General features: G+C 35.1%; 1 protein-coding gene across 4 annotated transcripts; it reads right to left on the minus strand.

The window, feature by feature from the left end:
* Positions 1-679: 679 nt before the first annotated feature.
* On the minus strand, positions 680-12807 carry LOC143895253 (putative fatty acyl-CoA reductase CG5065). Of its 4 annotated transcripts, none has more exons than XM_077402270.1 (8): positions 12511-12807; positions 7211-7487; positions 4786-5102; positions 3164-3411; positions 2499-2685; positions 1851-2036; positions 1512-1772; positions 680-1121 (listed from the first exon to the last, which is right to left on the minus strand). In XM_077402270.1, the coding sequence occupies exons 2-8, from the start codon at positions 7457-7459 to the stop codon at positions 1046-1048; spliced, it is 1524 nt and encodes a 507-aa protein (XP_077258396.1). In that variant the 5' UTR covers positions 7460-7487; positions 12511-12807; the 3' UTR covers positions 680-1045. The 4 variants fall into 4 exon arrangements, with proteins under 4 accessions (XP_077258396.1, XP_077258395.1, XP_077258394.1 ...); XM_077402269.1 differs by lacking the exon at positions 12511-12807 and adding an exon at positions 10059-10787; XM_077402268.1 differs by lacking the exon at positions 12511-12807 and having other exon boundaries at positions 7211-7501.
* Positions 12808-15104: the final 2297 nt, after the last annotated feature.

Consider the following 15104-nt stretch of genomic DNA (forward strand, 5'->3'; position numbering starts at 1 on the left):
GACCATATTCATAAATTATAAATTAATTGGGACCATTAAACATATTCCAGCAATGAGTGAGAGTGCTGTATCCCGCTATCAAGCATTAATTTTAAGAAATCGAAACAAATTAGGTTCATGGGAACTTCATGACGGTCTATTCCCCACGGCAAAACCACGCAAACTTAATAAACGAGGAAAAAACAAAAAAATGTATACCTGTCCTTTTTTATATAAAGTCTGACAAAACTCATGCTAGTGTTTAAATCTAATTCGAGCATAACATTAACAAAAAAAATTATTACTAGCGAAGTTTCTTTTATCCATTTTACTACATAAAAATATTTTAATTTTCACGTTGAAAATAAATGATAAAAGTAAACAATTTATCTAATAACTGCGTTACCTCACAAAAATACACATTAATGTAGAATAATTAATTTTTTTGTTATATATTATTATTTGCTAAATATATTATATTTATGTGTGTGTGATATACACATATATACATATGTATACATTAATATTATATTTTCATTAATTATTTTTATGTGCGGGTTATTATCTCGAATACGGTACGAATTAATATATTTAATTTTTGATCGTTACTGTGGATGTTATACGTATGTGTTACTGTATGTTATATGTATGATAAATCTATGTACAATACGAAAAGTACTAGAAAGTAATTATATTTCAATTCAATTCAATTCAGTCTTTATTTCACTCACCTTCCGGGGTTGGAAAGGCGTTTTTTATTAAAGGGTTCCCAAAAACCTTTACATTCTGCCATACACAATACTTCGGACACTTATACATCATGGCACATAGAACAAGGTGAACATATGGCGTTTTACAGGGACATATCCAACCCTTTACATCATCTCAATTCTTCTTGTGGTCCGCGTCCGTATCCATCAGCAGCTTCTCCTCCATTTTCTTCGCAATCTCTCCTCGTCCGTATTCCTTTTTGGTCTCTCGCATGCCTCGCGCATTCTACCGGGGGCCAGCCACCCGGGATATGTGGGGGTCATCAAACGATCAAGCCGGATATGCGAAGTACGAATTATAGCAGCGCAAGAAGGACGCATAGAACTATTATTACTCCCACGAGTTGAACGGCCTTGTGAAGCCAGTATAATCTGTAAACAGATAAGTAAATCAAGATTCGAAAAGTAAGACGCGTAAACCTTCTTCCATAATAAAATAGATAGAATAAATAGAGAAAATTGGTTAATTATTTATCGTTTTAAGTCAATCGTATCATTTCTGAGAACATTCACATAAATATTTATAGTAAAATAATATAAAATAGATGATAGTAATAAAGAAACAAATAGTGCGTGTATATATATTCAACATTAACATAGTCATTTTTAAAATAATTGCTTAAATAAATAGGATAAGAACGAAAAAAAAATCACATAAAGAGAAAGAGATAAAATCTATAAGTTCTCCAAATTCTAGAAATGTACATATAAATTCTATGGTAAAAACATTGACAAATGTTGCAAATGATTAAAAAGACTTACCTCGATAATCGATTTCGGGCGTTGTTTAACGTATCTAGATTGTCGTTCAAGATATATTTTCGGATTCCTAACATGTACTGATGCAAGTACATGTCCCAATCCAAGTTTGTAATATCTACATCAAATTTATCACAATCTTCGGACGCTCTTACAAATTTCATCAATTTTGTCATGTTATTCGAATAAAACTTCCACTCGTTCATCGCGAAGAACTCCCCGGTTTTAGCGGCGCAATCGAACCGTTTGGCCACCCTCAACATTCTGAAAGGAAACGACGCGCGTTATATTTATCGTTATAAATAAAATTGCCACGCGGCGAAACCGAGGGGAGATACTTACATGGATTTGCGACCTTGAACCCTCAGTATAAGATCTACGATAAATGCAGGCAAAAAGTGCAACGTGGGCACTATGATAGCGTGAATAAATTTGTTTGTCCTAAATGTGAAACCTGGATACCACATCACGTATTTCGATGGAGATTCTATGGCGTGTTTCTTCGTGAGGTATCCAAATTCGGCCCATCTACAAGAATCATATATACATATACGTATACAAGATAATAACACTATTCAACAAAAATAAAAATGCACAAAAATGAGAGTAATTATACGTCTTATAGCTTTTTGGGCGCTGAATACGATGCCGTTTGCCAAATTGCTCTATCGTCACAATTTTGAGAAATTTGTGATTGTCATATTAGAAAATTTGTGTCATAATAGGATTTTCAGTCCTTAAAAAAAACTTGCTGTGTCGTTTTAAAGAAATTTGTGAACAAAATAAGATCTGTTGCATCAAAGTTGCGATTTGCATACGCCATTAAAAAGTCTACTAAATGTTTTCAAATTAAATTATTAAAATTTAAAGTTGATTATATGACATATCAGATTAGTATTTAGCAACCTGAAAAACTATTAAATTGCGCGAATGCTCGCACACATACATTTATTTAAATGTTGTGTTATGTCTATTGCTGCATATACTCACGTAATCGGATGTAATGTACTGCTGATACAATTGTAAATCTTTATCGTGTCAGTACGTTGCATGGCATTGTGCCAAGATGCGCAGATCAATGTATTGACAACAAAATCAACAGGTACAACGTCTATCACTAATTTTGCGTTACACACGATACTTCTAACGGTACCTCTTCCGATCTCCGTCATTATACCTATTAAATGTAAACAATTAAATGTGACACATGTATGCTGATATCGAAATGGAAGAATATTATTTAATTTCTGATTAATCTCGCCCTTTCCATCTGCATGTGTTTTTTAAGAACACTCATTTCTCGTTATAATAACTCGTTAAATTTAAAAATGTATTAGCTTGTAAAAGAAAATCTTAAAACATTTTTTAAGTGTCCATTATAGCAACAAACATTGTAAATAATCAATTATATTTATTGGATTTTTCCGGTAACTTTCAGTAAAACAAGTACAGTCTCTTCTCTCTATTATTCTTATCGTCGTTCAATATTTTACAGTAAAATGCCTATTCTTTCTTTAATAACCCGAGAAAAAATTTTTCATATATGTATATAATTATATATAAAACATATGTTCATATATGTATATGTATTCTTTCTCTTGTATAATCTTTACGATTCATACAATTTATACGATTGTATAAAATTGCGATTGTACCTGTAATACCGCCAATATTATCTATCCATCCTGGAAATGGCTCTTGGTACGCGGCACCGATTATACTCGGTCGTACAATTGCGATCGGTAGGCCGCTTCCCTTAGACATTACGATCTGTTCCGCCAATCCTTTGGTCAACGTATACGTATTCGGATGTTTGCCGATCAGTCTCTTCTTTATTATTCCTATTGTCTTGTCGTCCAAATTTTTGCATATATCGACTACCGTGTACGGCTTCACCTCCGTGCTGTAACATTAGCAATATACGATTAAGCGCCTTTTAGCTCTATAATTTGCGTCAGAATTTAGGACAGAATTTTATTCTTAATTTTTATGTATTTTAGTATAAATTTCATACATACAGGGTGTCCCATTTTGAAAGATCCACACAAATATCTCAGAAACTTTGCGTTATGTTAAAAAATGTTTTAAATAGTTAGGTTCATGTTTTAAATAATTAGGCCATTAGGTGAATTACCTACATTTCAGGTCTGGGACCCTACTGGGGCCAATATGGGCTCCTACTACTAAAATCCTACAACTTTTATTTGAAACATTTTTTTTAAGATAACGTAAAGTTTCTGAGATATTTGTGTGGATCTTTTAAAATGAGACACCCTGTATGTACTTATATTCTAACTTTTTGAATGTACGTTTTTCAAGTCGTATCGAGTTTATTTTAGACAATTTATAATTCGAGCCAGAATTCACAATACAATTTTATTTGCAATTTTACGTGTGTTCTGTAATACGAAAAACATTTAAAGAATCGATTTGACGAGACACGTAAAAATATGAATAAAATTTTGTTATTGCAGATAATCGGAAATTATGATAGATTAATTGGGTAAATATTATAAAACATTATAAGTTAATATTAATTAAGTATATTAATAATGACGTTAATTAATATAGATTAATAGATAATTTAAAGCGAGCATTTTTTTAGAAGCATTATTTTTTAATACCTTTTTACCATTTTAAATCCTATCGTAAACTGAACTGGATTACATAAAATGCAATTCGTATCATGTAAAATAAAAAAATGTCCCCGCAATTTAAATATGTATATCGTAGGGAAAGATTGCGAGCAAGAAATAGCTAGTTTATTGAATGTTATAGTCTAGTCATTAGATTCCCCTTCTGTTGCGCTTATCGGACATTATATTCTTGAAAAAACCCGTTTTCCTCGTATCTCTATGACCCGTATATTTCTTAACATTTTAATGTATATAAACGGGATAATTTTTAATGCATTATCAACCGGAAGCTTGATATTAATAAGCTTTGTGCCGCCTGCGCTTATTGATTAGAAGTCGACTAATTGGCGACAAACCGATTCATTATTCTTATCACTGCATTTATTTGTCAAAATATACCGATCATCCAATAACATATTTTATTGTGAATATCATTTATAATAATATATTATCGCTCGACAATGTATGTCAATTTTATCTACCACGGGCGGTAGATAAAGTGTTAACAGTATCGCAGAAGAAAGTATTTCCGCGACGAAAATAATTTGATTGAGGTGATCTTGAAGATCTACCCTCGAGATGAAAACAGTAGCGCGTTATCCGTGCGGCTGTCACGCGTGCTTATATAACTGGCAGCTTACGTGTATATCGATTCTTCAATCTCCCGTCGGTCGGCATTACTGTAGGCCGTGCTGACGTGAATGACGCTAATAAGGTTTGTCATGAGCCTGCACAAGTCCAACATACGATCGGTGCCCATCGTGTTCAGATTAACGGCTATCTTCAGCGACTCGTTAAAGCGCACGGTGGCCGCGCTATGGAACACGATGGTAACTCTCTGTATCAACATGTCTCTGTCTTCAGGCTGGAGCCCCAGCTCCGGCAGGCTTACGTCACCTTTCACAGGAAAGATTTTGTTCAAGGTGCCCGGAAACTTCGATCGTATCCTATCGAAAACCTGTCACAGAGAAAGAGGCACGTTACCGTTTCGTTTCGTAAGAAGGGTGCGAGGAACGCACGGACAACTTGACACTTTAGACATAAAGCTACGAATAAAATATATTTAAGACGTCCTACACGAGGTTGTGCAAAATCAATATTACATTAATTTAACAAGTGTGTACGCTATAACGTCCATAAGAAATTTGACGTGAATACGCTGCGATGAAGTTACAGAGGGATAAGATAAGCTTCTACACTCAAAAAAATGATTTTACACCTATATAGCAAAAATTTTCTGAGTGCAAAAAATTAGCTAACGATAAGGTAGATAAATGATTAGCAAATACTGTGATATCGCTTATGTTTTACACTTAAGAACGTTTACCGGTCCTTATACTAGAGAAAATCGATTTTCTATAGATATTCTTGAAACTGTGAATATACGTTAATTTAGATGTTTTATGCGTGGTATAAATTTCATTACCTCTTGCGGTATAAAAATCGAGATACTGAGCCTTAAAAAGTTTCAACTTTTACTAAATTTTCGTAAAAATTGAAACTTCGAGGCTCAGTATCTCGATTTTTATACCGCAAGAAGTACTGAAATTTATACCATGCACGCATAAAGCACACCTAAATTAACGTATATTCACAGTTGAAAGAAATCTATAAAATTTCGATTTCCTCTATAGTATAAGAACCGGTGAACGTTCTTAATCAATCTATATGACAGAGACATAATTTATACCTGAATTGTTTGTGAAATTTGGAAAAAAAGTTTCTCTGTTGCCTATAAATGTTAAAGCCACTGTATAATAATCATATTTGTTAAAAAGTTTGACTGTGGTACACAGAAAAAGTTAACGGCGAGAGACAAAATGAATATAAAATCTTCACACCTAACGTAGTTCGTATAATGCGCCCAATATGTCTAGCTCTTTTAAAAAATCTCGCGCTCAACTGTTACGCAGTTATCATTCCACATCACTAAAAAAAAATATATTATTTGTAAATAAGAAAATGGATTTCTTCGACTTTGGTTTCTTTAATTCAAAGAAGCATTGGGTACATTTAACAATAAGAAAACATTTTTCTGAATTTAAAATATTTTCTCAAAACCTAATACTTCTTTGAATTTAGGAAACTAAATTCAAAGAAATCTATTTTCTTGCAAATAATAATTCTTTTTTTTTTAGTATAGGTATCCTAAAAAGCTATATAATTATTATGACTGCAGCTACAAAAATAAGTTAGTTACATCTAGAATGTGTTGTTATATATTATCTCGATGCTACAGTTATAATCGGCAGCTATATTTTTCACAAAGATTGTTCTAGCGTAGTATCGAAACTCATATTTATTCAATGCAGTGATTAAAATTTGACAATAGGACCTAAATTTTCCAGAAGATATTACTAAAATGTTGCTGCTATAAATTCTATATGTGGCAAACAACATTCTAGGGGTGCGTTCGGGAAGACGCTATTAGTGCTATTTGCTTATTTTATTCTTGTTTTACGCCTGATGAGCGATAAAGATAGAATGATGCAATAGCGCTAATAGCGCGCTTCTCGAACGCAGCCTCGCAGATACGAAAAATAGCGATAAATTTTTGTTGTGACACCTAGAAATCTACCTACATCAGCAAAACATTTTTTTGAGTGTACGCATCGAGAATTTCCGAGACTTATCCAAAAGCAAATGTTCCTAATATAAAACAAATATTTTTTAAATTCTCTTCAGACTAAAGCTTTTTGGAACAAGTAAGAAAGAGAAAATATTTTAACGTACAAAGTAAACATAAAAATTTTCGTTTTAAACGAGTTTAATTCTCGTATATAGACTTCAACGCATAAATATGTGTGTTATAGCGAGTAGTGGGAAAGTGCCTTAATTTAAAGGCCATAGAAATTATCGCGTGCGCCCTTCATGTCACGCGATGTAGGTCTAAATTAGCTCGATTTAAAGCAGTTCAATTATTCCGATATTTCCGGCGATAAATAGACTCGAATAATATTTTCTTATTTGGCTAACAGAAAAAATTTGTTTATGCATAACTGAGCTCTAAATGCGATATACGCGGGAGTGCATATATTATACATATATATAGGTATATATACGAACGGAATTGTTCAGTAGATCTTGAAAACGTTGCTCGACGGACTGGTTCCTTTTTGGACGGATCAGAACGAAAATTGTGGCCACCCGGGGACACGAGCGTAGCAGCTTTTCCAGAAGAGCTTTTCCCAAGAAGCCGGTGGCGCCGGTTAAAAGGATCACCATCTCGGCGAAGAACGCGTTGATCGAACCTCCCCTCGGGTGAACTTCGTCATGTGCGTGCCCCGAACTAGTTTGTGCGTTCGTCGTATCCATCTTGATATCTGTTTCGAGCTCTACACAACTGTAAAAATTCATATTAGTATATTAGAAAATAAATTAACGAAGCTTTTTATCGATATGACGTCTTTCTAGAGTATATAAAAATCGAAAAAACCTAGGTAACAAGTGCATCTCAAAAAATCTCGAAAAAATCTAAGCAGTAGTATCTTTATTTTCAAAAAATTATAACCCAAGTGATACACATCACAAAATTATGTTACCTTATGAAAGAAGAGTCGCGCTTCAAGTGATCTATTACAATTACAAATACTGCGCCAATTACAAAGAAAGAATATATATAGGTATATATATATATATATATATATATATATTCTTATATAGATATATATAGAAGACGAGCGTGGCCTAGTAGACAGCGCACTGGTCTATTGAGCCAAAGGTCCCGGGTTCGATTCCCGGTAGAGCTAGAAAATTTTATTCGCTCGTTCTCCTCTCGGAAGGCAATGGCAAACCACCGAGAGTATGTCTTGCCACGAGAACTTCTCTAAAAAAAAATTGCCGTTCGAAATCGGCGTTAAACTGTAGGTTCCATATACAATGTGTATAATCCACGTGCGCAACACATGTATATGAAGAGAAGTCACCACGCTCGGACACGAGTAATAGGACTGAGGAGGAGGATATATATAATACATATATACCTTAACAAAATTATTATTATATCACAAAATTACCAAACTCAATCCAAGTGATACGTACCAACCTAAGTGGCTAGCCTTATTTCTTCTTAACAAAATTATATCACAAAATTGCGTTATCTAACTCAACCTAAGTGCTGTTATTTCAAAAAAATATATGAAATCTTTGTAGTTGGCGTATAATATATTCTTTAAACAGTAAAAATTTTATAAACGGATAATACGAATAAAATTGTCAATATAAAAAGTGCGATGCAGAGATACGCATTCTTTCTTATCTCATAACAAAGATTACTCTAAGCATAGAGAATAATAAAAAAAGAATTAGCTGCTCATAGCTGCTCGAATCCTTGCAAAATATCAAACTACAATGTGGTGGTGTCTAGTAGTAGAATCAAGAGACACGGTAGCCTAACACACACACACACACACACACACACACACACACACACACACACACACACACACACACACACACACACACACACACACATACCTACACACACACACACACACACACACACACACACACACACACACACACACACACACACACACACACACACACACACACACACACACACACACACAAACACACACACACACACACACACACAAACACACACACACACACACACACACACACACACACACACACACACACATAGAGTCACACACACACACACACACACACACACACACACACACACACACACACACACACACACACACACACACACACACATCCACACACACACACACACACACACACACACACACACACACACACACACACACACACACACACACACACACACACACACACACACACACACACACACACACACACACACACACACACACACACACACACACACACACACACACACACACACACACACACACACACACACACACACACACACACACACACACACACACACACACACACACACACACACACACACACACACACACACACACACACACACACACACACACACACACACACACACACACACACACACACACACACACACACACACACACACACACACACACACACACACACACACACACACACACACACACACACACACACACACACACACACACACACACACACACACACACACACACACACACACACACACACACACACACACACACACACACACACACACACACACACACACACACACACACACACACACACACACACACACACACACACACACACACACACACACACACACACACACACACACACACACACACACACACACACACACACACACACACACACACACACACACACACACACACACACACACACACACACACACACACACACACACACACACACACACACACACACACACACACACACACACACACACACATACCTACACACACACACACACACACACACACACACACACACACACACACACACACACACACACACACACACACACACACACACACACACACACACACACACACACACACACACACACACACACACACACACACACACACACACACACACACACACACACACACACACACACACACACACACACACACACACACACACACACACACATATATATATGTATCTATATATAATATGTAAAATAAAAATAAAAATAAAAACTTTCGCGCATCATTTACCGCGCTTGGTTCTTAGTTAGTCCGTTTTCTATATTCGTACATACATATATGTTCTATTATTTTGTATAAAGAATTTCGAGCAAAGTATATTACTAATAATTTATCAATATTGGCAGTATAACGTGATAATTTACCAGACACACTTTAAAATATCATGTTCACAGTAAATTTTACAAATTAAGGGCTTAGTTTCACTTCCGTCCCTTAACCTGTTTATGCAGAAAACTTTACTAAATTTTAATTGATATTGTGCTTACAGAGATAACGATGAAACGCACTAATGCTACCAGAGGAGATGGCGAATTTCCACGAGCCTAACGACACCCGAATTTTATTGCATTTCAGATGGAATAAGAACGCATTCATGGCGCCGTAGATTATATATGTCACTTTATCAGCGCTTTCCTTATCAGCGATTCGTGTCAAATCTGTCGCTCTCTGTCCCCACTTGTCCCACTTGAGAATATGTTTGCTTATTACTAGTAAGTTAGTTCGGACGAAGGACAGGTAGAATAAACATCGAATAATTTTTCTGTCTACGTGCGCCATTCGCAAATTATTACGCATGCTTGATTATTCGAGATAGCGACTTAAATTTAACCCAATTAACACGAAGATATAATACAGACGCGATGTAATCCTTCGAGTTGTGCAATGTAGGTACGTTTCGAAGAGGCAATATCTAATATCTCGTGGCGTACGTTATTGTATCGGTACGCTTACTCGGTACGAAATGGCATCGTGCGTCTCTCGATTATCTATTTCATTATACGACAAGTTAATAGAATTGATAATGTAACGATTAATATGACAATAAGATTTGTAACTATTTTGTCGTACGGTTTTGTGTATGTATGGTTTGTCAACAGCTCAATAATTCCTTACAGTTCGTTATGTATTCGAGAAATATAAGTCGCCGCAAAATTCACGCAATTATTTTAGAAAATAAAGGTGAATCAGAGCATGTGCGGAAGCAACGTGTTTTAAATTATTTAATTAATTTATTTAATTTTTAAGTGTGTAAAAATAAAAATAGAAAAAAAGAATGCGAGTCAGGCGCGCGGGACGTGGCGCGCAATAAAACTTAAGACGTGTATTCAAATGTAACGAACGTTTCGGCTCTTCCTTCGAGCCGTCTTCTGCATTTATTATAAGAAAAAGGATTATATTCCTGCAGAGCTCGAGGCAAAAAGCTCCCTCCTTGAGGAGATGTCGTGACAAGCGAGCTAGTACGCTTATACGATTATAGTGGACATTTCCAATGTAAAAAAAAATATATATATATTTAATCAATCGTTAAAGAAAACAGTAAAAAAAAGGAGAGAGCTCACCTCAAGATCTACAGTAATCAAATAAGTACAAGAATTAAAAAGTCGTAGTATTCAGGGGTGAATTCGAAAAGTCGCACATTTCGGAAATTAGAGGCGAGAATAAATTGCAATCACACGTGTATCGGTTGAAATCGAAGTGAGACAGTGGGTCACAAGTATGTAAGTCAGAAACGCTATTATACACAAAGTAACGTTATTACTTACGTAAGAAACGCACGTAGCGGCAGTAAAGGCGAGCTGTGGGACGAAGCGAGCGGTAGTAGAAAGTAAGCGGTGATTATTGAAAGAATTGTTTGCGGAAAGAACAAAGGTAAAGATAGGCAGCAAACGTGAAGGAGAGAAACGGATGGCGGACTTGGAGAGGAGAGGAATGCAAGAGGGCACAGTGATGTGTTAAACAGAGGGAATAAATAGTAACCTAAATTTTGTTTACAGATATCGCAAGAGAAAAGAAAAGGAAAAGATGGACGGAAAAATAGAGTGCAAAGAAACAAAATGGTGGTATGAAAATTATGAAGAGAGCGATGATGAAAAAAGAAGGAAAAATGTGATAATTTATAGGGTCGAGAAGGAGAGATGGGGAGGAAGTGATTTAAACTGTTATAAGGTGAAACAGCTATTTACAGAAGGACTTAAAGTGAAGGTGGAGGTGAAGGAGGTGAACATGATAGGGCAGAGAGGAGAATGGATAACAATTCTGGTAAAGACGGGAAGTGAGAAGTATAAATGGAAAGTACTGGAAGCAAGGAGAAAAGAAGAAAGCAGAATGAAGGTGAAGATAGCTGAAGACAAGTCGGTAGAAAAAAGGATCCAAAAAGAAAGGAGAGGGAAAAGAGAAAGGAAAAGAGAGAGGAGGAAAGTAGGAAGACAATGAGGTCGGCAGAGGACGAGATAGATCGCAGAGAAGATGGAGAAAAAACTACTGATGGACACGGACGAGGACGAAGCGGACTAGAGGGAAGGACCGGAGGGAAGGCACTGGAAGGGGTAAGGAGGGTAATAGTAGTATTGTAAGGTCGCACAAAGGCCAGATTTCGAATAGAATTAAAATGGGTTACGGGTATATGTGTAAAAAGTTGGGTACGTCCCTGTAAAACGCCATGTAAAATGTATGTGATTAATGACTGAATGTATAATTGTAAAAGTTTTTGGGAACGTTTTTCCTGAAAAAGAAGCCTTTCCAATCCCGGAAGAGGAGAGAAATAAAGATTGAATTGAATTGAATACTATAAAAAAGAATAGAAATATAAAATATTTATTCTTTGTATTTAATAAAAAAAACTTTTAGAAACTCTTGCATTTTTGCTATGTATATCCCGTAGGAGTGGGATAGCTCCATCAATTTCTCCTTCAGTTCTAACATTGTTAGATCACTTACTCCTCGCACTTATGATGTCTGTCCCGAATGTATCTCACGCGTAATTAACGCGCGGTATAGTCTCTCACGGCTGCACCTTCTCACAGTGACGTTTTTCGCGGTCTCTCACTAACACTTGTTACTTCCCGAAACTTGTTATATTCCGGACCGAGCTGGCTTGATCCCAAACGAGCCTCCAATAATATGGGATTAATTGGTCAGAAGTAACGGGAGAAACAAATAGTTTATTTGACGGATTACAAACTCTCGATTTATAACTTTGATGCTTGCTCTACGACTGCTCGACTAGCTCTCTCGCTCTCTATCGCTTTCTTAACAACCCTACATTAATGTTGCAATTGTTAATTTAATCGTTGAAAAAATTTATTTATTTTAACCTTCCGGCGGGCGCGCCGTGTACTGCCCAAAGTACTGCGTAAAATGAGATTGGAAATTTGAAAGCATGAGGGATATTTATCATAAAATAAGTATTATGCGATGAAAGTTTACGATATTTTAAAGTTTACTGGACACTGAAGGAATAGCTCGGGGAGCCAGAACTCAAATTAGAAGTTTCCATGAATTCCCTTCAGAATCGCCGAGTACACACGCGCGCCCGCCGAAAGGTTAAGTAATTAAAATAAGTAATACAATATTAGTTTACGAAGCAATCGCCTGATGTCATTACCATTTCCATTTTAGCAATTAATTGACTCAAAAGTTTTGTGAAAATTTATATGTTAAGACAAAAACAAAATTATAGCAAAAAAATTTTTTTGAAAAGTCGAATTTTACTAATGTAAGTCGTTTATATGGGTCGTTGCCATCCTCGACAGAGATGTTCACCGTTCACTAGTTGCAGGTAAACTAACGAATGCCGGCGGGTTCTGTGGTCTCACACTTCCCTCACCCTAAACTTTATAGAAACGCGCTAAATAATTGGACTTTTGATAAATACTACATAATCAAAAATGTCAAAGCCGCGAACGACTCATTATAACGACGTTGCAGGGTTAAAGTAGAAAACATTGAATTCTTATCTCATATTTATTCCGACAGAATTAATTTCTCAAATAAAACAGTGAACTTTGTGTGTATATATTTGTAAATGTTTCTTCCTTATTTTTTTTATACATATTTGGAAATTTTAATAGATACATTTTAAATACTTTTTTTTTAAGCAGGAAACAGTTAAAATAACGATTTCATAAACGACTTAGAATAAGAACTATATTGTATAATTATATAATTACATGCATTTTATTTTTGTACCATTATTAAAGAAACAATTTACAATACTTTTCCGAATATTATTCAAATTCCTAATAAATGCCTATTTTCCTAGTACATCTAAATGTAAATTATATTCCAAAATTGCATTCTTATCACATATCACTCGTTACTTATTGTTAGTTGCAACATTTTCTTCGCGATATGAGATAATTTTGTTGCTACGAAAATGCAGTAGTGATGATTTTGGTGCAACAACAGAATTATTTTTTTTATGTAATTTTCCCAGTATACCTGAGTTTGCATTTCAATCAAAATTACATTTTTATATCACAGGATACTATTCGTGACTTAATTCCAACTTTTTCCTTGCAATATGAGATAACATTAAAGTTACATATTTATTATCAGCTGTAAAAATATTCTACGTATGAAAAAAATACAACCTACGTGCATACAATGCAGCACATGGGACACAAGCACATATGATTTTGGAAGAAGCCTAGGTCCGACTCGGACTGTTGCACCATTGGAATGAAAAAAAAATGAACGTGTTTTAAAAACATATGAGAAATTTATTTCGCTTAACGTTTTTTAACGAAAAAGTGTAACGTATTACAGAACAAAAATCTCAATTATTCCACGCTAATAAAATTATCACGGAATTACCTAACAATGTATACTTTTTATTGCGATCGGTTCCTAAAATTTATAACTCAGTCAGTTTACTATATACAGTTTACTGTATATACCTACCCTGTTGCGTTAATCGTAAAATAGATTTGTAGGAAACATGCGCGTATCTCTAATAATAAGTATATTTTCTTGTAGCTTAAAGAGTTCCAAGTATAAGTATCATGCACGAAATAAACTGCGTCTCATATTCACGAGAAAACATATTGAAGTATCTCCTTCTGTTTTTAATTAGCTTGTAATGTCTACTCACATTGTTTACTCACCTGTTTATACCTGGCAACTCCACAGCTGCGCAGACGGGAAAGTAGGCAACCTTTATTTTTCCAATTCCTTCAGGTATGTTCTCTCAACTAATGCACAATTTTTATAAATAACAAATCGAGGAAGTTGATCGAATAAATTTAATTAAACATTTAGTTATTTAATATTATCCGGACCCGATTTAGCTCGGCAACCTATTTGCGATGTATTAATGTATATGTTATCTAGCATGTATTTTGTATCATTTATAAATAACAAATGAGGGAATAAATTTCTAATACCGGATCTTAGACTAAAAGGACACATTTAGGCAAATATACCTTTGAAAAAAAATTGAAAGCTAAATTATTTTTGTAACGTATAGAGTTATTTTTTATTTTAGTGCAGTGTTTTTGTAATTATTTTAAAATAATTGTGATAATATTGTT

Source organism: Temnothorax americanus, unplaced genomic scaffold, assembly GCF_048541705.1.
Source record: "Temnothorax americanus isolate GAGA-0224 unplaced genomic scaffold, ASM4854170v1 Scaffold15, whole genome shotgun sequence".
NCBI lineage: Eukaryota > Metazoa > Arthropoda > Insecta > Hymenoptera > Formicidae > Temnothorax > Temnothorax americanus.

Coding starts and splice junctions, on each gene's coding strand:
- LOC143895253 (XM_077402268.1), bottom strand. CDS start 7,501: ATGAATTTTTACAGTTGTGTAGAGCTCGAAACAGATATCAAGATGGAT. Junction 3,412..4,785: donor ATTGAAGAATCGATATACAC/GTAAGCTGCCAG, acceptor CTAATGTTACAG/CACGGAGGTGAAGCCGTACA. Junction 2,686..3,163: donor TAATATTGGCGGTATTACAG/GTACAATCGCAA, acceptor TACATTTAATAG/GTATAATGACGGAGATCGGA.